At 40.1% G+C, this 26,005-nt stretch overlaps 4 protein-coding genes across 5 annotated transcripts in view; all 4 read left to right on the top strand.

The window, feature by feature from the left end:
- Positions 1–26,005, top strand: part of LOC307157382 (uncharacterized protein) — a 388,998-nt gene that overhangs the window by 78,413 nt on the left and 284,580 nt on the right. The gene's annotated exons all lie outside the window — the stretch shown is intronic.
- On the top strand, positions 4,964–13,593 carry LOC307157327 (uncharacterized protein). 2 transcript variants are annotated; one of them, XM_079869200.1, is made up of 4 exons: positions 4,964–5,033; positions 5,490–5,888; positions 10,053–11,698; positions 11,784–13,593. In XM_079869200.1, exons 2-4 carry the CDS (start codon positions 5,549–5,551, stop codon positions 11,925–11,927), a joined length of 2,130 nt encoding a protein of 709 aa, XP_079725326.1. In that variant the 5' UTR covers positions 4,964–5,033; positions 5,490–5,548; the 3' UTR covers positions 11,928–13,593. The 2 variants fall into 2 exon arrangements, with proteins under 2 accessions (XP_079725326.1, XP_079725327.1); XM_079869201.1 differs by having other exon boundaries at positions 5,490–5,892; positions 10,063–11,698.
- The window catches only part of LOC307157378 (uncharacterized protein), a 670,360-nt gene continuing 649,402 nt past the window's right edge, over positions 5,048–26,005 (top strand). The window contains exon 1 of the mRNA XM_079869279.1: positions 5,048–5,185. The gene's annotated coding sequence lies outside the window, so the exon portion shown is untranslated. The remainder of the gene's footprint in view (positions 5,186–26,005) is intronic.
- On the top strand, positions 13,637–18,992 carry LOC307157387 (uncharacterized protein). Its single transcript, XM_079869303.1, has 2 exons — positions 13,637–13,968; positions 17,718–18,992. Exons 1-2 carry the CDS (start codon positions 13,890–13,892, stop codon positions 18,641–18,643), a joined length of 1,005 nt encoding a protein of 334 aa, XP_079725429.1. The 5' UTR covers positions 13,637–13,889; the 3' UTR covers positions 18,644–18,992.

Genomic DNA, 26,005 nt, shown 5'->3' with positions numbered 1-26,005 from the left:
AGAGCTGGCTGGATTGTGAAGAGGAGGAGGGAGAGGGAGGCTCAGTGGGTGCTCTGCAGATAACAGTAATTCACAGTTGGGCAGGACCAGTGACGACAAATACACAGGGGATTCTGAAATAGGCGAGATCAGTAATGACAGAGTCAGACAGAAAATTCTGAGCTGGGTGGGATCAACGGTGTTGGGAGAAAAAAGGCGACTACCTTCTTTAAACTTTGCAAAGAATTGCAGTTCTAATATCCAACTTCAGCTCACCCTCAGCGGTGGGATGGTGGGCAGGGTCCTTCTCCATACCCTCATACTCCACCAGGGCTCCCATGGCTCTACAGGGGGGTGCCGGCTCACACACCTGGTCAGACTTTGGCCACACACTTGAAGATTTTAAACCCGATTTTGAGCCCGATCGGGGGTGAGGTTATTTTCAAAGAAAGATGAATCTGAAAAGGAAGTAGACCAGACAGAAGAACAGAATCAGATCTTTTTTGTGTGTTAAGCCATAAATCATGTTTCTGGGTAAAATTAAAGCTGCATTCCAGACAAATTACACTTTTTTAAATTATTACCTATTTTTATATACCACTGTAGTATTTTCAGGTTCAGATTTGTTTAATTGTATACCTTTTGATAACCGCTTGGCCCTTAGGACTCCTGTCCAATTTGTGGAAAGCAGATTCCCGCAGAGATTGTTGCCTATTGATGCAAGTTCATGTAGGGAAAAGTATCACAAGCATGATTTAGATTTAGAAGCAGAAATATACAGCTGCTGTTTCAGATTACCTGATTTTAGCCCGATTTTAGCATGATCCGTTTTAAAAGACTACATGTCGCCTAAGTGACATCACCCCATAACACATTTTCCCTCCACTTGTCAAATCACGGTGCTAATGCTGCGATAATCTATGGAGACAGATCGAGATGCCTGTGTGTTTTGTACCCAAATGTCACCATTCAAACCAAATGGGCTGTTCTTTCTTTCTTCAGATTCCCATCTGATGTAAAAACTAGGAATCGCTGGATAAAACGGATCAGGTATGTGAATCTATCAAAGTTGACTTACTCACCACTCTGCTAGAAGCTCCTGAAACATTAGCAGGTTAGCCTCATAGCACTAGCACAATAAAAAAGGTGCTGCTTGAATTATTATAATTTCAATAAAACCCCTCAACCAAGTCCTCCTGGCAACAATGAGATATGCACAGAATGATCTGTGCAGCAATGCGCAGAGATGTGCAGCAATTCACAAAATTCAAAAAGGTTTTAATAGGTGCACATGATGGCATACTTTTAATCTAACTTTGTTAAGGTGATTTGGTTTCAGAGTAATGAAGTTAGTGAGAAAAGGTAGCACTAGTGAGCAAAAGGTAATGATAAAATGTATATTCTTTGAGGTGAAATGTAACTGGTGATATAATTGTTAAGGAAAGTACCCTCTTGTAATCTTATGTAATCATGCAATCAAAATGAAAAACCAAAATCAGAGAGATCAGGGAGAGTCGAAGGGACCATCAGCCATGCATGACATTCTTTCATTGGGGGTGAGTCAGACCAATCACTGTTACTGTTACCATGTGTGAATCAGTCTTTATAATTATCATTTTTTAAAAGTGATTTAGTCTTTCTTTCCTCTGACATTAAATACATCATGTTCTGTTTTGTCCCCTTTATCTGTTTTGCAGGAACTGCCAAAGACCCCCAAACAGGACTGGTCCACAGTCATTTTCAGGTCATGTGTTTTATTAACTATACTGCATTACAGTTCGCAGTTAGCAGTGTCATCATACACAGCAGTATTTTAAATTTAACAGTGACCAACTGGGAACTTAACCATGAACATGTCCACATATCTCAGTCACAGAAAGTATCCACAATACACCACCCCACGTTGATCACATTGCACACAATATGAGGGATGTAGCGTGGTGCCTTGTGCATATATTTTGTTAATTAATTACTTACACCATCCAGACCTCTCAGGAACGTTTACACACCAAAAATGTAACATGTAGCTTGAGATTTAATGTTCATCACATGAGCTTATGTTATGTTATGTTCTTCTATCCTCAGCTCCATATGTTCCTGTGTGTCCTGCTTGCAGTACCCTGGATATTTGTACCATTTCAAAAAATGAGGTTTACTGTACTTATGACCTTATGCTGTGTTTCTTTCCGAATGAAAAAATAATGTTTGTATTTAAAATACAATTAGTCGCATAATCTTACAGAACACAGACTTTATCTGCTAAGTCAATAAGTAGTGTTTATAACATAGAAAAATATACTAAGTGTAATCGCTATAGATTGAGTCACAAAGTGGCACAGCACCAAAATTACTGGCGGTCAACCGGCCCTGCCTGTGCTGCTGCCACTGGGGATTTGCCCGTTCCCCCACGGTGGCTGTTAGGATGGCCAGGCATTGATCCTCAGAAAGCACCAAGGAGGCAAGGACTGCCTCTAGCCCCCGATCCTTGTGCTTCCTCACCAGCTGAGGCACAGTGGGGAGAGCCTGATGCTGGGGCTCTGGCTCTGGCGACAACAGCCATGTCATCCCATATTGAGTCCCAAGACACTGGCCTCATTACTTTAGCGGCGGCAGGTTTCCTCCAGCGGCACTCCATGTCAGTCACGCTGACCTCCCGCATGGCAAAAATGGCAAACGCTGCAGAATGACTGCATTTAACGTCCCCCACCGCGCACTCACAGGAGGACTTCAGAATGCTGCCATCATCACGCAGGGAGATCTGTTAAAACAGGAGGTGGCTAGAATATCAATCCTATGGTTAGATCGTAGGTGGTTCATAGCTTGTTGTGGTTTGGATACACAGTGGCTTGCGTGTTTTCTACAGGGTAAAGCAGTAAACGGAGGGACATTGTTAACGTGCACAGCAGCTTCACAACGGCACAGAAACAACTAGTGCTACAGCTTTTGTCCTCTACCTGAAAGAAGGCGGTGAAGTGCACCAAAGACACAGCCATGTATAGCGGGGTCCTTGTGCTAGTGGTGGTGACGTATATCAAACGCGTCGAAAGCAGCGAAGAGTTGTAGTTCACAAAGTGCTCTCACACAAAGTCTAACCGTATCAAACTTCTACCCGCTAAATTGTAGCATTCTTCACATGAAAAATTATATTAAAAATTCACGGACAACATATGTTCACATTCATGACAAAATTCAAACGGGACCAGAAAATAATTATTTTCTCACATTCACTTACATAGACGATTTTTCAACCTAGAGGTCCAGTGGGGTTAGCGGAAGGGGCAGGACTTACCAGCTCTATAGCTGTACATATGTTCGCATTGTTGTTCATATTACATTGTTTAATTACATGTAAAAAAGTCTACAAAGTCGCTGATTTCTAGCTTTTTTTCCCTTTCTTAAAATACTAAAAAAAGATTCTAATATACATTGAGCATTTACTGGTTGTTTATTCAAAACGAAAGTGTAGCTTGATGAGGCCATGAATGAGTGTGGTATTACGGGAATTGTTGTCTTCACCTCACAGCTAATGGAAAGCAATCCGTCAGGACTCATGTTCATAGATGAGCTAATATATAAAAGTTTTACTAACGTTATATAAAATATATACAACTAATAAAAGAGTTGTAAGTTTCATGTATTGGTGAAATACATATGTAAATACATGTTGTCCAATGATGTGCTGAAAATATTAGCAAATAACTAAAGACAATGAGACTCAGTCTAAAGGGTAAAACTGTTTGGTATGGGTGAAGAAATCATTTATACCAGTTATTAATTAATTTGAAAAATATGATTTAATATTGACCAATGTGATCAAATGTATATATGTGTCAGTATTGAAATGCATATACATGACAGTGTGTTTTTCTCATATTAAAAATGTGGTCATATAAAGTTCATTTGAGTCTAAAAATACCTGAAATAGGTATAGAATGTCTAAAAATGATGATTGTCTTAGAATCAGTAGATTTATTTTCATGATATCTTCATAATCTTTCAACAGTTATTGACATTGTTTGGGTCACTTTTCCCATTTTATAGCCATAAAATAATAAATGATGATAAAGAAGCCATAAGAAAAAAAAAAAGAAAAAAAAAAAAAGCTTTTGTTTTAGGATTGAAGGTAAACTGCTCGGCCTCACTACACTTTCAAACAACATTTATTTGCATATATCCAGACCGCAGCGGCTGTTTTTCCATCCCCAAATTTAAGGCCTATTAAAATGTTAATTTAAGTTTTGTTGTACGATCAAACCAAATTGTTAAGGACCCACAGGACCCCGTTACTTGCTTGTGAAGTAATGGTATTTCCCCATTCATTTTATTTATTTAACGTATGTTTTCTATATTTTATATATGTGAAGACAGTAAAAATTAAGGTTGTGTGCTGTGTCTTGATGTAGGGTAATTTAACATATGTGCTACGGTGATATACTATTTTGGATAATTATAGTCTGTTACTAATGCAATCGGACAGTTTTTACTGTAATTTTACAAAACAAAAATTAACAGTGTCACCCACACTGTTAATTTTTGTTTTGTAAAATAAATACATACATAAGGGTGAGTAAATGATGAGAGGATTTTCATCTGTGGGTGAAATTTAATGGTGATCAATGGCAGATTGAAGAACCAGCAAGAATTAATAACTATGGGACAGTGGATGAAACGGAGAGACACTGGAGTGGTGTAAATCTCAGGGAAAGGCTGGTGGCTAAACTGTATGGGTGGGACAATGAACTACTTTGCCTGTAAATGTGAGTGTAAATGGAAAAAGAAGTAATAAGAAGTATTTCATTAAGACAAAACAATAAAGTGACTGCATTGTGTTATTCCTTTAATTTTTTTTTTATTAAATGTATTTCACCAATACATTCAGCTCTGAGTTGTGTCATATTTTAGATATATTTTTTCTACATAAATTTCTATGCACTTTTGTGATTGTTAACCTGCAGCGTGTGAACAGGACTTTTAATTTGGTATCCGAGTGTGACGTCATAAGGCAGCGCCGCGCTGGCGCGCTCCCGCATCTGTTGTGATTCGGCTGAAGAAAGGTATGTGTTTTAACGCGATAGAAACAGTTTAATCGTCTTCAAGCGACGCCTACTGGTTTAGGCATTATTCAGTTTAGCAATGCATTGCTTTATCTAACATTTATTAACGTCGTGTGAGTAAAGTAACAATGAAAACTCGTGAGTAACAAAAGGTGCGTTTCAATTCGGTCTCTGGCGAGCAGTGAATCAAATACTTTATCAAAGTGATTCGAAGCGCTACATTTCTATTTCTACAAATCATTAAATACTTAAACTGCATAATATGTTAGCCTAAGTGTCTCTAAAATTTGCATTCTTTTATTAATTTGTAGTGCTAATTTGTGATTTAAGTACATTAAATCTATCTGGCTCCCTTACTAGTTTGCTGAACTACTTAACTAGAGCAGATTGAGACGCTCACAGAGATTTAGTTTGGAATTTCTTTTTCTCTCTGTTAATTATTCTCATTTTAAACAGGACAATCACACAGTGAAGCGACTGAGGTCCACGTGACACTGTATAAATATACAATACAGATGGTATTTATTAAAGAGGAGAGTGAAGACATGAAGATTGAAGAAACATTCAGTGTGAAACAAGAAACTGAGGAACAAACAAAGATGGCATTTATTAAAGAGGAGAGTGAAGACGTGAAGATTGAAGAAACATTCAGAGTGAAACAAGAAACTGAGGAACAAACAAAGATGGAGTTTGTTAAAGAGGAGAGTGAAGACATGAGTATTGAAGAAACATTTAGTATGAAACAAGAAGAAACTGAGGAACAAACAAAGATGGCGTTTATTAAAGAGGAGAGTGAAGAGATGAACATTGAAGAAACATTCAGAGTGAAAGAAAAAGAAACTGAGGAACAAACAGGTTAGTTTTATTCTCAAAGCTGAACTCATCTGATCCCTGTTAGGGGTGTGCACTAGGGCTGTCACTTTTTATTCGATATTCAAATATGCATTCGAACATGACGCAAAATATCTGTAATCAAACTATAAATAAACTATCCGGTTTTTAAAGTGCCATGTATAACCGTTAAAGATAAGGTAGTTTGCCGAATTTGCAAAAAAACGGCTTGTGGATATTAGAATACATTCGAATACATTGCTTGATATTTGATATCCGTTCGAATTAGAGTTTTCTCAAAAGTGACAGCCCTAGTGTGCACCAATATTCAAATTTTACTACGCTGCTTTGCTGGCCGTTAAAGATTTAAATCCATGTCAAATCCCAAGCACTAACTCGCAGTTATAATTAAATGCACAGGGTGGAGCGTGTTAACAAGTTGTGTGCGTTTGATCACATAATGTTGTCGTCTGCCTCGCAAAGTTTGTAATGACTTTAAAGTTGTCTTACAAAATAGAATTACTTGAGTTCAAATTAATTAATTAATCTGAGTTATAGCCTAATATCATCACCACAATGAGAAAACACATGAAATCCAAACAGCAGTCAAATGAGGAAAGGCAGCTGTCCATCACTTCATTCACGACTGCAGGTAAGCGCAGCTAGACCCCCCGTGATCCAAGATGATAACTTCTCAAATAGCAAAATGATTTTGAGACATATACTTAATTTAAGTTTCATTGAGGGAGATAGGTTTAAGAACAGAAAACGCGAAGTGCTGTTACGAACTTAGCACCGATATCTTTGTGTCTCTGAAACATCTGTCAGCGCGTTTTATCACTCGAGCATAAATTGCTGTTTCCGCGCCCCTGCATGTGGATATTATTGCTTTTCTCAACATAAACGTGAAAAAATATGAACACGATATTCATTATGCTGGCTTTAGTGTATCTTTACGATATCTGGTGCAGTCTGCTTTATCAGGTGTTTTTTTCATTTGCGGTGCTTGAGTTCAAATGCTTTTGTTCTTCATATTTTTACCGCAATTTTCCACCGGACAAAATTGCGCTTGTTAACTCATGATTTCTGTTCTGTGCGTCTGTGCGCACCAATCTTGCACTTCTATCTACTCCTCAACCAGACCACCTAGAGACTTCGGGTTTTCGGCATTATGTTAAGGAAGGTCTAATCTCGGGAACGCACAAAAAAAATCCAGGAAAAGATTTACTATCTCTTAGTGTTGTGATCCCATGAGGTGAGAAAATTGCGCTAAAACACTCACCGAGTTATTACTTGTTTGTTTACACATAGGTCTACTGTTTAATGTTAGTAAAATGATGGGAACACAGCACAAGGGCTATACTGCTGTGGTATTGATAAAATAGCTAGCGCTATTGGCTATGGAAAACTTGTCGGGTTACTTGCGTAACCAATGTTCTCTGAATAGTAGGGGTGTTACGAGACACTTAATATCACGAGAAACGAGATTGTGTTCACGAGAACGAGACTAGATTATTTGATAGAAAACTTCATTGACATTCATGACTGGAAAAATAGTCTGCAGATTTATTGTTTATTGTTAAAAGGATCCCCATTAGCTGTCACCAAAGAAAAAGAAAGAACTAGTCTCTCGCTCCAGCTCCTGGCCATTGGTGCCTTTCTAATCCTTATGTTTTTGGACAGGGGGATGGACAATTAGTTTGTCATGTCGGATTTAGGCTACGTCACCTTGTTCTCTGGCAGCTTTCATGGCTGGAATGAGTTCCTTACGGTTTTGCCTGACGGCTTCAGTGTAGTCCTCATTCACATAATGTTGGTGGCTTTCAGATCCTTAGTCTTTCCCAGAACAGCCATTTTATCTTTGTATCTGAGTAATTTGATCATGATAGGCCTGTCTCTTTCCAGAATATCTGGATGGATTGCCAGTCCTATGTGCATGTTCAATCACCATCTGACTACTGTCCAGGTGAAGTTTATCATTTATCACACACCTGACTTTGTCCTCAGTCTCCTTCCAGCTTTCATTCTGGGCCTCAGGAATGCTATCCACAACAAGGTTATTCCTTCTAGTTTGACCCTCCAAGTAGTCCGCTTTCTCAGTCATCTCTGACAATTTCCCCTTCATTGTTTTGGTTTCAGCACAAGCAATTGTTCTCTCTGACTCAATTTTCTAATTGTTTTCTTTATTAGATCATCAATGTTCTTCCGGTAAAATTGCTAGCTGCTTCTCATCTCCTGTGTCTCCCTGGTCAATTTGTCAATCCGAGTGTTCACATTGTTCACAATTAATTCCACAACAGTCTTGAAGTTACTTTCTTGCTGCTGCAGAAGTTGCATGAACAGAACCCTTTGTTGACTCATTAGATATTTTACCTGTGAAAGCGACACCAACTCCTCTCCATTACTTTGGTTTCTGCTTTGGTCCTTCTTGGGTGGCATGGTGTGCTGAGATTCTCTTGCTAGGAAATCCTCAGGCCTCAGCTGACGATGTAGGCTGAGATGGCATCCACCAAAAATCTCAAAGTATAAATATCATCCACTGCTTTTCACTAGGTTTCTTATAAAACGTAGAGTCTCAGAGTGGATATTTAAAGGGATACTTCACTTTAAAATGAAAATTCAGTCATCATATACTCACCCTCAAGTTGTTTCAAACCTGTATGAATTTATAACTTCTGCTGAACACAAAGGAAAATATTTTAAAAATGTCAGTAACCAAACAGTTAACTGGTCCCATTGACTTCCATAGTATTCCATTTTTTTTTTTTCGGACTATGGAAGTCAATGGGACCAGTTAACTGTTTGGTTACTGACATTCTTCGAAATATCTTCCTTTGTGTTCAGCAGAAGAAATAAATTCATACAGGTTTGAAACAACTTAAGGGTGAGTATATGATGACAGACTTCATTTTAAAGTGAAGTATCCCTTTCAAAAAAAAAATAAGTTCAGATGGATCAAGTTAAGATGAAACTCTTGAAGTGTTGAACACTGCAGTTGCTGGGTGACCTACTTTAAAGCTGATCACATGACCTTGGTGTTGCTGTTTGCTACTGTTAACTATTTTGCTACAGGTGGATTTTAAAATAAATGTACTAATCATCTTGAAATGAATGTCATTTCAGTTCTATTTTATCAGTATGAATTTTATCAAATGCATTTAAATACTACGATATACAAGCACTGTAGGTGCTTTTGCCACAAACTCAACTAGCTGGCTTTTCTCCTGTACGATTTCAAATGAATTTCTTCAGACCTTACTGTACATGAAATATGAGCTTCCAGAACTTCTGATTGAGGCTATGTGTGACGACCTAATTTAATTCCTTTCTACAAATTGAACATTGAACACAACTACACAGGTCAGAGATAGGTTTGATATTGGGAGGCAGACTATTGTATGTAGCCTAATTTGCGCACATCAGAGAGCTCACATTGTACTTTCACTTTCGCGATCACGCTTACTCCGTGTTTAGGGAGCGGCAGTGCTGAGCGCACATTGTACAAGATAAGACATTGCGCGATCAGTGAACTGTGATTCCTGCTGCACTGTGTGCGACTGCAACCCATGCTAAATGAGCAGAGCAGACGTTAACAATGGTTTTTATTTTTTATAAAAGCAGCAAAACGAGAGTGAAGGCAGGACTGCGGTGGGCACTAGGGGGGTCCGGGCACATGTTCCTCTGTAAAAAATTTTTTACATTTTAAAGATAAATGAATTAATCTGGAGCACTTTGAGAGTTCAAAATGAAGAGCTCCAACCCATGTTCAGTGTGCAAATTGAACAAGGAAAAAGTCTGTGCATTACTTATAGGCTACCTGAACTATATAGGGGACTCTATGGCTTGTGCTGGAGATGTGCAGATGAGCTCTAACGTCACCTGAATCTGCTGTTTAAAATAAATCATCAACCCACCAACCGCTCAAACTGATTTAGATATCTGCATCTGCATGATATTTCACATTTTTAATCACATTACAATTATACAAATTCTCAGTGTTAAACATGATGATATGGAAACATATCACTCTGAAGTAAGCTGCTTTTAAATGAGCATTTATTTAAAAGAAAGTTATTTATTTGAAGGTTATAAAACTTGATAAAAGTGTGCGAGGAGAACCAACCTGCCAACACAAATGTCCTCCCAAGGCACTCCTCTAAAAATAGACTGGGAATGTGTTTTGATTAGGTGGTTATAGTGAGGAGAAGGAGGATGATGATGATGATGATGATGATGAAAGGAAAGAGGATGAAGGGGATGAATGTGATGGGATGGATGTTACCTATGTGCCAGAGGATAAAAGTGATGAGGATGGTGATGATGAGGTCAGCACCAGCATTCCTTGTCAAGAGCTGCCTGCAGCTGACCTCCCAAAGACTCTCCGGATTGGGAAGCCTTGTGGCCCACAGTGCAGAAAAAAATGTATGAGGAAAATAACAGAGGGCCAGAGGATGGAAATATTTGGTGCATATGGAAAGCTGACATACCCTGAAAAGAAGCACTTCATATTTCGTATGATCTCACAGCAGCAGACACGGCGATACACCATAGGTGGTCCAACTCAACGAAAGTGGTCATACCATTATCATCTTAATGATAACCTGGGCCAGCGACAGGAGGTGTGTAAGACTATGTTTTTGTCCACCTTAGGATACCACCCAAAAAATGACCGCTTGATAGTGACTGTTTTTGGTAGTGCCACCTCCTTGACTCTAGCACCACCTCAAGACCGAAGGGGAAGACATACCCCCAGCAACAAGATGGACATGACTCCAATGTTTGAACACATTGAATCGTTTCATCCCTCAATAAGCCACTATAGATGGGAGCATGCTCCAAACAGGAGGTATCTGCCCAGTGACATCAACATCCGGTCAATGTTTAATGACTACAGGCAGAGGTTTCAAAAATGCTCTTACGAGACGTACAGGAAGGCTGTGAAGGAACTGAATATCAGCTTCACTAAACTGGGAGAGGAGGAGTGTGAGCACTGCTTGCAGCATGAGATCCATCTGAATACAGAGCATCAGGCTGATGGGAATTCTCAATGCCATTCCTGTCTACAGTGGGAGGAACATAAGAGGAGAGCAGAGATAGGGAGGCAACACTACAGATTGGATGCAGAAAGAGAAGAGGTGGATGACCAGGTAATCCGTAGTGTTGACCTCCAAAAGGTCATTATGTTGCCCCGTATGCCAGGAGTGAAGTCTGCAGTCTTCACTCAAAGAATCACTGCCTTTCATGAGACTTTTGCCAGTGTTGGCAAGAAGTCACCCTTTAAAAAGAACACTGTGTCTGTGATATGGCATGAAGGCATTGCGGGGAGAACAGCAGCAGAGGTGGCATCTGCATATGTCATCGCCCTCCATCAGGAGCGGGATGTGCGACATGTGACATACTGGGTGGACAACTGCTCAAAAAACAAAAACTGGGTCCTGCTCACCACGTTGGTTAAGCTGGTGAATAACACAACTAACAAAATCCAAGACATCACACTGAAATACTTTGAAACAGGGCACACCTTCATGAGCGCTGACAGCTTCCACCATGGGGTGGAGAAAGCCATGAGGAAACAACCTGGAGGTGTCGTCCTGGACTTTCAGGACTTCAAAGATGTGATTGCCTCTTCCAACTCAGGCAAAGTAAATGTGATGGAGCTTCAGTGCAACAACATCCTTGCATGGAGCAATGGTTGCTCAGTGACCAAAGTCAAGAATGTGCCAAATCTGCCCAGAATGACTGTCATTCAGATGAGGAGGGGCTCCAGGTACATGTTCTACAAACTTTCGCACAATGAAGAGGAGTTCACACAATGCGACTTCCTCATGAAGAAGGTAAGAGTGTAAGACTTGTATTTCACATACTATAGACCTATAAACATGGTAACACTTGCAATTATATACACATTTTGGTTGATAGGTAACCTTGGAGTACCCTGGACAGTTGAGGCCTGGAGACAAGGGGGTAGAGAGGGAGAAGAAGATGGACATCATCTCAAAGCTCTGCCCAATGATGCCCCCCAACCGCCGTCATTTTTGGGAGAATCTGGCTGAGGAGGATTGAGGAGGAAAAGAAATATGCACTTACACACACAAGTACACACCCCTACTCTCACAAAAACATTTTCATATGTGCACACACCGTCCTTCATCATCCGCCTTTTCTGCTCTGATATGATGCAGTCAATATCAGGATGTCTTATTGCGAGATGTACTCATGAACAACAAATTCCTCATAGACCTTGCAGATCATAACCACATACACGCGATAATACCTGCAAACTGGATGGAGTCCGTAGTAACGCCTACACCCACATTAATGCTCCATAAACAGCACATGTAAGCAACTCTGCATTTGCTTGTAGAGCAAGATGTTCTTACACCAACAGCTATGAGATGACAACCAATTACACTTACTCAGCAAGAAAGATTACTTCTCCATAATAACTCTACACTTTAGTGTACAGTAACCAGTTTATTATCTAAAATGTATAATCCTACTTTCAGGAAGGTTAGAATGTGTTTTGATTAAACTTTTTTTTAGAAAAGTGTTTATTCAACTGTAACTTTGGAGGCTGTATATTTTGTGCTGCGGTTACATTTTATGTGTTGTATGCTAGAGGTGTTATTTTGTCTGGATTGACTAGATATTAGAAAAACCTCTGATTATGGAATACAGTTTAACACCACCACAAACTACAGCCTCCAATATGTAAAGGTTAACATTTTTGTCTTAGTTCAAACAAAACCTGAACGTTACACATGTTACATGCTGCTTGAGAAGGTAGATTTATTGCAGGGCTGTTGAATTATGTCTAGCTTGGGAGTGTTCACATACACACACACACACACACACACAAAATCTCCTTGTTATTCTGTTTGAGTTAAGTTCTAAAATGTATATGAATTTTTAAGTGCTGTTTTATTAGTAACCTTGGTATTTAATTAATTAATTTTCAATTAAAATAAAAATCCACAAACCAAAATACCAGCATTTTGATTGTGTGTAAATCTCAACCTATAAACATCCATAAACAAAACATAAAACCAATTTAAACAAATGAAAAGGTATAAGGAGTAAAAAAGAAAGTTGGATTAACACATTTCACTTGTAGATACTGCACTCTGCTTTTGTAATAGTGTTTTAGTTGCTTGAGGTTAGACAAAGGCAGAGTACAATATCTACATTTTTAGGGTCAAAGGTCATATTTACAATGGTCTTTTTTTAAAGTATAACATTTTCCTTCCTGTAAAGGTATTACATAAAAGTATCAACACTATTGTACCTACAACATGTTTGGCTGGCCTGTATGAAAACTTTGAAGCCATTTTTCTCAGTTTCAGTCTTGGCGTAGTTACTGCACTTTGCCTTTGTACGGCAGAATAGTAGACCCTTTATAGTATTACATTTAGAAATATTACTGTAATCTGTATTTTAAGTTTTTTTCCACTCTTAAAAAATTCAAGTGAAACCCCCAACTCCTCTGCTGAAAGTTTTTGAGATGTGTCCTAAAATATAAAATAAAGAATATTTTTGAACAATATTGAGAAGTTCTGAGATTATGCAACACCCCATTAAGAAGGCAAGGCAAGTTTATTTATATAGCACATTTCATAAACCATGGCAATTCAAAGTGCTTTACAGGAAGGAATTGAATCAATCACAAAATAAAAGCAAGGAAAATTGAAACCGCTATAAAATAAATTAAAAGAGATATATGATACAGTTATAAAATGAATTAAGAGTTAAAAGATGGTACATAATACATAGATAAACTTCTCATATGGCAAAACAACGGTGTATCACATTTTTCACAACTCCCAGTTTTACTCTGAGATTTTCCCATGGTGATTACACTGTCTGAGGTGTTCTTTCACCTAAGAAATCTATTGGATGTCTCCAATGGACCTGATTTTTCCCTAAAATCGGACAAGAGGAGCTCTAGGACTGACTCACAGGGTAACCTCAGGTTCACTAACCCATCAGTCCGCACCCCAAAAACCCATTTGTTCGGAAGCTCTAGGAATGGAATCAATCCTGTCTGCACCCTACAGAACCTCGAGTTTAATCACACATCAAACTCACTACTCCACCACAGACCCAGGTTATCAGCATGGTTTCATCTCTTAAGTTCCCATCAAGTAATTTATGTTTGTCTCTTACCCAATTCTCAGTGCCATTTGAGTTCAGTTTAGAATCAAAAGGAAGGAATACAGTGCAATCAGTCGTACATACAGTGGATACAGTTATAAAAAGAATTAAAAGAGTAATACGATTATACATAAATAAACTTCTCATCTGGCAAAACACCAGTGTATCATATTTTGCACAGCTGCTTGTTTTACTGTTTTACTATTTTCCCATGTGGATTGTAGCTTAGCTAGTAAGTATAGCAGAACTGAAAAACTCAGTTCCTGGAGGGCCACATTCATGCTGGGTATAGTTCCTGTAACTATTGGCGGAAAGTACCCGATTTATAGTGTGTTGTCACTGCAGAAACTGAGAACAATTTTAGCTATAAGAATGTCTTTTGGGCTGACTAAATTGGCTCCTATTTCAGAGTAGAGTGTAACCCAGGGGTGGGCAAACTACGGCCCGTTAGGCTGTTTAATCCGGCCCGTCGAGTATTGAAAAATTGTCTTAAGATCGCGTTCATTTTGCCTTTTTCTTGCAATACTTTGCGTTATATATATACATATATATGGTGTTGCATATATTTGACAATCGGAATATCAGATATTTCATGCCATAGCTAACAAATGTAAAAAAGGAAAAATTACGTAAAAGCAGATCATCGTTCATTTAGCGCAGTTGTGGCTGCGGTGTGTGTGTCACGTAATGACGCGTCACCATAGAAACCAAACAGAGCGCCTTAAGCGCATAGACTTGTTGCACATTAATGTTTTTTCCTTTTTTGGAAACTCACAGAGAAAATTTTTTTTGGTAACCGCTTGCACACCTGTTTAGTTTTTCCTTTGATTTGTCTGCTATTTAGTTTCTTTCCTCTTCTGGATTTGTGGATGTATCCTGACTGATTCCGTTTACCGACCTTTATCGCCCGGTTTTCGGCTACGCTCCCATGTCTGCCATGGACAGAACCTGGTTTTGTTCATTAAATGTTCTGATCTGCCTTTGCTTTTTATGTTTTATTTTATTATACTTAAAATAAATTTGTATATTCGTTTATTTATTTATTTATTTTTTATTTTTTATTTTTTTTTACAAATGTATGACTTTTGGAAGTGCAAATTGATTGCCATATGCAGTTTTAATAAAGTTGAATTAACGTAACCTTCTGTCATTTTTACTCTTATAAGTGTAAGTTACACTTGCAGGTGCTTTGTTTCTAATTTACTGTTAGGCCCATTAAATAATAATAAGGATAAACAATATTTAAAAAGTATTGGCTATAATTATCAATTCAAATTCAAAATTAACCTCAAAACATAATGCTAAATGGGGGATATCTAGTATAAAAAATGTATTGTCAGAATGTCGTCTCTCACATTCCCGCAGTCAATTTCGTGCAGACGTTGCCACAAATGAGTTTGCTCAGCCCGATCTTATGAAAGTGCGAATACCACGAATTGTATTTGTAGTGCTTATGATTAGGGCTGCAACGATTCATCGAGTTACTCGATTTACTCGATTACAAAAATTCCTCGAGGCAAAAACTCTGCCTCGAAGCCTCGTTAAATTCCTATGACGCGCACTACGCACAGGGATCTGATTTCACACGGACCGTTGTTCAATGTTCAGGAAGCACACCATAGCGCGTGATACATTTTGAATTTGAATTGGCAGAGAGTAGATGTCCATAAACGGCAGAGAATGTCTAAAGTTTGGGATCGCTTCCTTTCAGCGTCGCTGAAACAAGGTAACGATTCTGTACCCCGCATTTTTTTTTGACCCAGCGCCAATATTTCCGCCTGTGCCTAATCCTATACAATGATGTTCGCTGATTTTAATCCCATACTGTATTTAGTGATGTCGTGATGCGGTTTGACTAGATATGATGTTTAGCTTTGATGTTTTTAAGAAGTAAACGTATAGCCTAAAGAAAGAACCCCTTCACACACACACACACACACACACACACACGCACACACACGCACCCTCGTCTCACGCGGCAATGCATCACATATGCTTAAACTTTTATGTAGCCACGCAACAATAATTTCAGCATGCATTCACTGTATACACCGAGATGTGATGGAGGAACAAATATTGTATTGCAGTCTTTGCGAGACCTTGTTTGTAGGCTATGTCACGTCTACCAAATAGTTACAGACAACAACAACAAAATGAAACTCCCCACCAGCCTGCTTCTCCAAATCCACTCGTACTTTTGGGGAAGACATAATCGGCTACCAAAGTAATTGAACATAGATCATTTTAAAACAAAAAAAATATAATACTACAAAACGTGCTAATATACTTCAACTAGCCTAAGTGAAAAAACAAAATGCTGTTCTTTTTCTATTTAACAAAATGCATATTTGCAATAAAACATTCCCCTTTTCAAAGCTACACTTATTTTTTTTTATATAAATTGTATACATTGTGTACCTGTTTGGCTTGATATTTTATATTCATTTCATTTATTTTTGTTCTCCGGTGGGAAATTTGCAGAAGGTGCAATCCTTTTTTTGTAATGTTGTATTAAGAAGACAAAACTAAGGGCAAATGGCCTTTACTATTTTAAGTTTGTATTCATAGTTTTACATGTTATACATGTTTTACAGTATAAAGTTGACTTAACTGTATTGTTATATAATTGTTGGCACTGGCACTTATAAACACTAAATGGGTAAAAATTACAATAAATAGGCTTAGTTTTGGAGCCAAATGTTGGAGTTTTTCAGCCACATCATTTTCGTTATGCATTATTTGTTTTAAATTGTTTAAAAACACACTAATTTTTTTTATCCGATTAATCGATCGATTAAGTGCTAGATTAATCGATTACAAAAAGAATCGATAGCTGCAGCCCTACTTATGATACGCAGTTTTCGCGTGCATATGATACGCACTTTATGGCGTGTAATAGGCACGCACTCCGCACCCCTAATATACCAAGGGGTTTACAGTGCGTATATGCACGCAAAAAAAAACAACAAAAAAAACCCAAACATTTTTGCCGTATAAATGGCTCGATAAATCAAATTCGTGGTATAGATACGCGCTTTCATGAGATCGTGTTTCATAATCTGCTACGTGTGGCCCTTGAGCCAAAAAGTTTGCCCACCCCTGGTGTAACCCAACCCAATAGGAACTTCCAGTGATGCAAATGTACGCTGATTGGCTGAACGTATGCAAAACACAGGCACCCGCCATTTTAAAAATAACCATGTAAACGCAGTTGATTGCGAATAGGATCTAGCATACATGATATATATATATATATATATATATATATATATATATATATATATATATATATATATATATTGCTTTACATGTCTTTACTTGTGGCATTAAACTGGTATTAAAGGAGAAGTTCACTTTTAAAATGAAAATTCTGTCATCATATACTCACCCTCATGTTGTTTCAAAGCTGTATGAATTTCTTTCTTATGCTGAACAGAAAGGAAGATATTTAGAAGAATATCAGTAACCAGACAGTTTTTGGGTCCCAATGACTTCCATAGTAGGAAAAAAATATACTATGGAAGTCATTGGGACCCAAAAACTGTCTGGTTACTGATATTCTTCTAAATATCTTCCTTTCTGTTCAGCATAAGAAAGAAATTCATACAGCTTTGAAACAACATGAGGGTGAGTATATGATGACAGAATTTTCATTTTAAAAGTGAACTTCTCCTTTAACTTTTGTCTTTTCTTTCGCTTTAGGCCTGATGCCGTTGAATGAGGAGAGTCAAGATCTGAATGAAATGGAAGAGAAAGATCAGTACAAGACACATCATCATTTGAAAAATCAAACTGCAAAATCCAAAACATCTTTAATTTGCTCACAGACTGAAAAATCTACCACACGAAAAAGGACTCAAAAGACAGGGACTGAAAGATATTTCACCTGCCAACTGTGTGAAATAAGTTTCAATAAGCATGGAAACCTTGAAGTCCACATGAGAATTCACGCTGGAGAGAAGCCTTTCACCTGCTCTCAGTGTGGAAAGAGTTTCAGGCAAAAAGCCAACCTTAGTAACCACATGAGAGTTCATACTAGAGAGAAGTCTTTTATCTGCCAACAGTGTGGAATAAGTTGCAAGCAACAAAGAACATTTAGAATCCATATGAGAATGCACACTGGAGAAAAGCCTTACACCTGCTCTCAGTGTGGAAAGAGTTTCAGGCAAAAAGCAAACCTAAGTAACCACATGAGAGTTCACGCTGGAGAGAAGTCTTTTATCTGCCAACAGTGTGGAATAAGTTGCAAGCAACAGGGAAAATTTAGAATCCATATGAGAATGCACACTGGAGAAAAACCTTTCACCTGTTCTCAGTGTGGAAAGAGTTTCAGTGTACAAGAAAGCCTTAAAGTCCACATGAGAATTCACACTAGAGAAAAGTTTTTCACCTGCCAACAGTGTGGCATAAATTTCACTCAAAATGCAAGCCTTAAAGTCCACATGAGAGTTCACACTGGAGAAAAGCCTTTCACATGCCAACAGTGTGGCATACGTTTTACTCAAAGAGGACACCTGAACAGTCACATGAGAATTCACACTGGAGAGAAACCTTTTACCTGCCAACAGTGTGGAAAAAGTTTTGGCCGAAAAGGAATCCTTAACAGGCACTTGAGAATTCACACTTGAGAGAAGCCTTAAGCAGGCTAAATTGTTAATTTTATTCATATATATATATATATATATATATATATATATATATATATATATATATATATATTCTGTTGTATTAGTCCTATTGCTTTTTATTTATTTACTGAACTTTTCAACTCACTGTTGTTTTTTGACAGTGTACGCTTAGGGCCCCCAGAAGTCTAGGACCAGCACTGATCTCTGCACACATATTTTGAACTATGTAGACGTAGAAAGAAAAAAGAACTTTGCCATAAGTATATTGCAAAGTTCTTTTTTCTTGTCAACAAACAACAGTGAGTTGAAAGGTTCAGTAAATAAATACAAAAAAGTAATAGAACATTGAATAAATGAAATGTAAAAAAAAAAAACATTGCATAGTCTTCACTGAATGAATTACATATACATTGATTCTTATTAAAGTTACTAATGTTATTCATTGAAGAGCTGTGAATGATTATCTTGTTTTTTCTTGTTGTGTTATTAACATAAAGTAACAGCAGTCTAGTGGGTAACAGCGGGTGCTCTATATTAAACAATTCCATGTTTTATAATGGCAGTGAATGGTTGGTTCTGTTTTATAATTCTCATAATTCTCGGTTAATAAAGGCCTTCTGAAGCAAAGTGATGCGTTTGTGTAAGTAAAATATCCATGTTTAAAACTTTACAAGCTGTAATCTCTAACTCCCTCTAACTGTCATACACGAATTCACAAGAGACTGGCATTCCAGCGTATGATGTAGGATGTTCTGGTGAGAATTTTCTAGTTCTCGCGAGAACCAACTGTGTTTGGATTTTAATTGTTTGAGCTATACTCTACATTTTATTAGTCTAAAAATAGTTTTTCATTTTTATATCCAGGTTGCTTCAACAAAGCAAAAGTCTCAAGATTACGTGTTTTCAACATCAAAGGGAGATGTCCATTAACATTTCACCATTTCCCTGTAAATGTTTGTGCCGCTGCTGTAGCTTCTTCCATCTCCCTGAGCTCATAGTGGGTATACTCCGGTTCAAACAAATATGGCTGATCAAAAAACTCCTCTTGGTTTATCTCGAAATCCTCCGAAATTTTTCTTTAAACACCCTTGTTTTAGACTTCTAATTCGCGACCAGTGTTTTGTTTTGTTCTATACTCTGCATTTCCGCATTTGTCACCGGAACGTACGCTACGTCTGCGTCATACGCTGGAACACCAGTCTCCCGCGAGAGGACACGTATAACCAATGAGCTACAAATTAAGGGTGATATAATATAGTTTATTTTAAAAGAACCCGCTTTTAAACTCTGTAATGGATCAACCAGCCGTTTCATTCGGGGGCCCCTCCACAGGACAGAATGCTGATTGCAGCATCGGAGGGTGCTTGGCCTCGTAACGTTGCCCGAGCCAGATCCAGAAATGACAGCTATGCTGAAACGTGGAATCCTCCACCGTGTCCCGTACAGTCTCGAATGGATAATTGGTTGATATGAGGGATGCGGACAAGGTTCTGTTCCTGGACTCCCCCATTTCCCAGGATGGGCTGTTCGGCGACGCAGTGGAGATCTGGGCCCAACAGTTCTCTGCTGCCTCTCCTGCCCCGGCGGCCAGCTGGTCCCGCCCAAGTTCAGCGCTGTTCGCTACACTCCAGTGTTGAGCGAATGTGCACCTGTCTTGTGTGCGGGCATCGCAGTCCTACTGGCGAAGGGTGAGATTGAGCCGGCCCCTCCAGCCGATATGAAGACCAGCTTCTTTTTTCTTTTTTTTTTTGACATGTTTATTCAGTGTTAGCATGTACAACATACAATGTGAAGACCGGCTTCTATAGCCTGTACTTCATTGTACCCAAGAAAGGTGGTGGGTTATGGCCAATCTTGGACCTGTGACTCTTGAATCAGGCCCTTTATAAGCTTCTTTCTTTCAAGTGGTTAACGGAGATACGCATTTTCAAATGCTGAGAATAGTCTGCAGTATTTGACTTGAAGGACGCGTACTTCAGATCTCTATCCTTCCGCAACACAGGATATGTCTGTGTTTTTGCGTTCTAGGGTTCAAAGTCAGTACAAAATCCTACCATTCGAGTGCTCCACTGCCACCTTGGGTCTTTGGGTCATCTGGGAAAAGAGTAAATTCGCCCACGGGCTGAGAATCTCTCTTTCTGCTATGAAGATGGACTCGGTCCAACACGTCTCTCAAGAGGAACGTGTCTGGTCGGTGTTACACAGAAGTAAGAAAGGGTCCCACTGAAACTTTTCAGAGGCTCCTGGGGCTCCTGGCAGATGCAGCCGCAGTAGAACGGCTTCCTCCATATGAATGGCTTCAAGGCCGAGTCCCGAGGCCTCATGCCAGCCTGTGGCCCAGCGAGAGTGGAGACTCAATCCCCAGGCGGTCCAGCTGTTCTGGGACCACTTCACGGCCGCACAGTTACATCTGTTACCTCTCCGGACTTGTCCCATTGCCAGTTGTTTACTCCGTGACCGTGCAGAGAACCGCCCCGGGGCTGCTGCAAAGATGCGTTTCCCCAGTGAGCCTTCTTGCACAGCACTGTACTAAGTCAGGGAGGAGAAGAAGCAGGTCTTGCTAGTTGCCCCTTATTGGCCCAACCGGACCTAGTTCCCTCGAACTTATCCTCCTATCGAGGGCCCTCCCTGACCCATTCCTCTGAGACATTCTCAGGGACGGGGCACAGTTGGCAGCCGCGTCCAGACCTCTGGAAACTCCATGTCTGGTCCTGAAAGGACGGGACGCAGAGGTTTTAGGTGATCTACCACAAACAGGTCATAGGTCGCCATCACTTCCTCGAGAGCACCCTCCACAAGGCTTGTTTTACGCCCTGAAGTGGAATTGTGGTGGCAAACAATTTTACATCACTAAATTAAAGGGGCAAACATGTACCAATTGTCTTTAAAGGTTATTTATTTTCTTGCAAGAAAAGGTCAACAGTCAAAGTCATACAGAGTGCCTACAGAGTGTGACAACTAATGGGGGGACCCTTCCTTCTTTATAGTTGACTCCCTCTATGTCATCAGAGTGGCTAAATGAACAATATGTCCCCCAACTAACACATTGTTGCATCCTACTATCCTTGAGTAAAGGCCCTTTGTCTCAGTCATACATTAGTTACACATTTCTCATTGTCAAGTCACGTATACAAGGTCATACACATACGTACATTCATAATAACAGTAAATAACAGTTCTACCAGAAAGACTCGGGAGAATTAATACTGTGACGATGAACATTTATTTAAGAGCTCAGCAAACAATCAAGTTCTTTGGCGTAGGCCCCCGTCCGTAACTCACATTCCGAGGGTACGGAATCTGCATATCCTGCCTGAAGATAAGGGTAGGGACGCAGCCCACCCCCTGCGAAGTAAGGAAGGGGGCCATCTGGTGGTGGTGGTGGTGGGGTGGAAGGAGGAGGGGACATCCTGGCGTCTTCAGGATAGAGGGGAGAGCCCGTCTGGAGGTGTTGGGGAGGATGGAGGGGAGGACCCTGCATAGTGGTGTTGGGGGAGATGGAGGAAAGGTCCCGTCTTGGTGGTGGATGGGGAGGATGGAGGTGGTTGAAGTGACAGCATCTGCGAACTACTAATACTGTGACGATAAACATTTATTTAAGTGCTCAGCAAACAATCAAGTTCTTTGGCGTAGGCCCCGTTCGTAACTCGCATTCCGAGGGTACGGAATCTGCATATCCTGCCTGAAGATCCTGCATACCCACCCCCAAAATTAGGTGGAGTAATAATCCACCAGGACAGGGCCCACCCCCAAAGAACGGTAGAGGAAGTATACCCACCGGTCTTGAATCCTGAAGTTCCTGAATATAGAATGAGAGAGAAAAAAAAAAAATAATAAAAAAAAAAAATATATATATATATATATATATTAGAACTTATATGTTTAAGTTTTTTTTTTTTTTTTTTTTTTTTGGGGACCACGGCCATCTTATGTTATAACACGTGGACCACTTGCCATCTTTTGATACTGACACATGGGCCGCAGGCTGTCTTTTAGAACTGACACATGGACCACTTGCCATCTTTTGATACTGACACGTGGGCGACAGGCCATCTTTTGGTAAGTCACATGGGCCACAGGCCGTCTTTTAATAAGTCACATGGGCCACAGGCCATCTTTTGATAAGACACCTGGGCCATGGGCCGTCTTTTGAAAGTCACATGGGCCACAGGCCATCTTTTGATAAGTCACATGGGCCACAGGCCATCTTTTTGATTTGTCACGTGGACCACAGGCCGCCTTTTGATTCTGCCATATGGACCAATGTCCATTATATTGTTACAGTCACGATAATACTTGCAAAGCCACTTGGCCGAACACCACCACCAGTGTTTAAATAGGAATTTACCTGGACCGTTACTGGAGAGCTTGCTGAGCTTCAAGGATAGTTTTTAAATCGGGTCTTATGTAGGACTCGAATGCCGAGGAGGACCATCTGCACAGGATTTTGATGGCTGATGCAGGAATGCCACGCTCTGCTGCTGTAGAAATGAGATGGGACCTGAACCAGGTTTGAAGAAAGAGTGTGAAAAAATTAGATGAAAATTGAAGATCTTGCGAAGGAAAGACCACGGGCTGGATCGAATTGATTGGTTGCTGAAGTGAATTCTCCTGGACGCATGAATCCGTAGAAAGCCGTTAAAAATACAGCTTCTAGCAGAGTATTGATGTACGTGGAAAAGAGGCCGTTGCGGATAGAAATTATTAATCTATGTATTAAAGGCAGAGTAAAAGGCAGCCTTTTGTCAGGGGAAACGATAGAGGATTTAGCTATGCCTTTGAGCAATAAGCGAATAGAAGTAGCAGTAAATAGGCTGGGAAAATCAGGGATAAAATCCGCTTCGAGACGATGTGTAAAGAGGAGAAGGTTTCCAGAAAATATCGAATTCTTATAAGCTTTTCTTGAGGAAGAGAAGCTTGAACTTTTACTGAATCGAGAGATATACCTAAAAATTCTAAATTAGTAGAGGGGCCCAAATTTTTCTCTGCAGAGAGGGGAACGCCGACGTCACTAAAAACCTGCTTTAATATGTCGAGAATAGAAGAATGGGAAGAAGGGAAATCGATTAACAGGAAATCGATTAACAGGAAATCATCGAGTAAAAGCAACACAAAAGGAAGCTTGCAGACATTCAGCAGGATCCAACACAATGCTTCCGAGAGACTATTGAAGATATGGGGGCTACTTCTACACCCGAAAGTGAGAATTTTGAATCCCATTTGACTCCAAAAAGTGGCCAGTCAGCAGGGTGGATTGGCATGGTTTTGAAGGTGTCAGTTATATCTGCTTTAGCCAGCCAAGCACCTTGGCCAGCTAACTTAATTAACTGTATGGCGTTGTCAACCAAAGCGTAATGAAGAGAGAAGGGTGCTAGCGGAATGAGGAGAAGACATGTTGAAAATGAGACGTTTTTTTGCCAGAGTATTTACGGGTAGCAACACCGATAGAGTTGATCCTAAAAGGAGAAAAAGGAGGAGAAGCGAAAGGGCCGATGACATAACCTTTATTGACTTCTTTCTCTAACAGTGCTGAAACGACGTCAGGTTCGTTCATGGCTGATTGCAAGTTTTTTGCTAGGAAAGAGGTAGTAAGATGAGAAAGGATGCCCACCCGAAACCCTTGGGACAGACCGGTGATTAGATAGTCAACAAATGACGGATCAGGGTGAAAAGAGAGGTAGCTGGAAAGGTTTGAGATGTTGATGGGTGTAGATGGATGTTTGCTCAGAATTTTTTCTGGAAAGGGGCTTTCCCTCTGGTTTGAGGTTTGTACCGGCGTGGGCAGAGAGATTTCGGGTGCGGATCTTTGCAAAAGCTACAAATGTGAGCAAATCGATAATTAGAAAGTGAGCAAACAGCTTCATTAAATAGATTGCATATGGGACCGTCATAAGATTCTGCTACCGGGCGACCTCTGCTGTTAGAGTTGAGTCTTACATTTTCAGCACCACGGACAGCGGCCGGATCGTGGCTAGTGAAAGCTTTCGGGCAGAATGAAGCTGTATGTCCGTGAGCACTGCAGATAGAACAAGCCAAGCTTTTTTGGCCGCCGAAATGACGCACCAGCAGTTCAGTATCGGTAATAGACCAGTCCAGTCTTGAATTGTAAAGAGTAATGAAAGACGCGGATTTAGCGGAGAATGATTTGTGATATTCATAGAATAAAGTGGCCCTGTATCTTCGGTTAAAGTCTGCCATCATGGATAGATAGAGGTCTAGCTCTTCACTTCTATCTGGAAAAACTTGCCATAAGATGTCCCTGTAAATGCTAAAAGCAATTACGAATTCGCCGAATGATAGATTGCGTTGCAACCGTGGATCGGAAGTTTTTAGAAGAACTGCCACATCACCACAGTCAACCATTTCCTGTCAGCAGCAAGCGAAGGAATTAATAATGAAGCCTGGTTGATATCCTTACCTTGGATAATATTTGATCTGAGATGAGGAGATACTGTAGCGGCGGCGGGTGAAACAAAACACCTACCGAAAGCTTGGACTGGCGTTGATGTGTAGAGATTAGAGATAGGAGTAGCCGGTGAAGCGGAGACATCTTGGAATGGCGACTGACTCGTGAGAAGAGGAGCAGGCTGAGAGGCTGATGTAGAAGGCATGGTCGCTGAGTTATTACCGGAGAAGGAAGGCCGGGATTGCCGGATGACTGGAGAGGTTATGTCGGGATCCAAGCAGAGGTTAGGATTGATGAAGGAGTTTTCGAAATTCGTCATCTTGGACTGTAATCCTTTAACCGTTTGTGAGAGGTTTTGAACTGCAGAAAGGAGCTGATGATTTGTGTCTGGAGGGTCAGCGATCTGTGGAGGAGATGACGCCTGCACCGGTAATGATGTTCTTTTTGCTGGGTGAGGTGAGGATTTTGCGGATCTTTTCCTGCCGGCTTGCTTTGGTTGAGCAGTTGATGTTGGAGCTTTTGTTTTTGGGAGAGTAGATGCTGGTGGATTGCCCAATGTATTTGGGGCCAAGAGCAGAAGATCTTCTCTTGAGATACCTTCGCTGATGGGAATGCCGGCGTCCTCAAGAGCGCTGAGCATACTTTCTGAAGACCAGCTCGCCCATGCAGAAGTACGGCATTGAATGCGGGTACTGCGGCGTGAAGCGGAAGGAGATGGCTGAAAGAATTCATCATCTGAATCGGAATAATCACAAATTGATTGTGTATCCTGAGACATGGTTTTGGTCGGCAACTGGTGCTAACAAATAGTAGAAGCGACAGCATCTGCGAACTCAGACATGTGTAAGTACCACCCTTTTATACTGGGCTATTAGGATATGATTGGATAGATGAGAAGGTAATAAGTGACGTGAACGATTGAGTCTTCCTGGCAGAACTTGCACTAGGCTTCATTT

This window comes from Squalius cephalus (genome assembly GCF_949319135.1).
Source record: "Squalius cephalus genome assembly, chromosome: 4".
Classification (NCBI taxonomy): domain Eukaryota; kingdom Metazoa; phylum Chordata; class Actinopteri; order Cypriniformes; family Leuciscidae; genus Squalius; species Squalius cephalus.
Note: the sequence above shows the minus strand (reverse complement) of the source record. Positions and strands in the feature narration are given on the sequence as shown.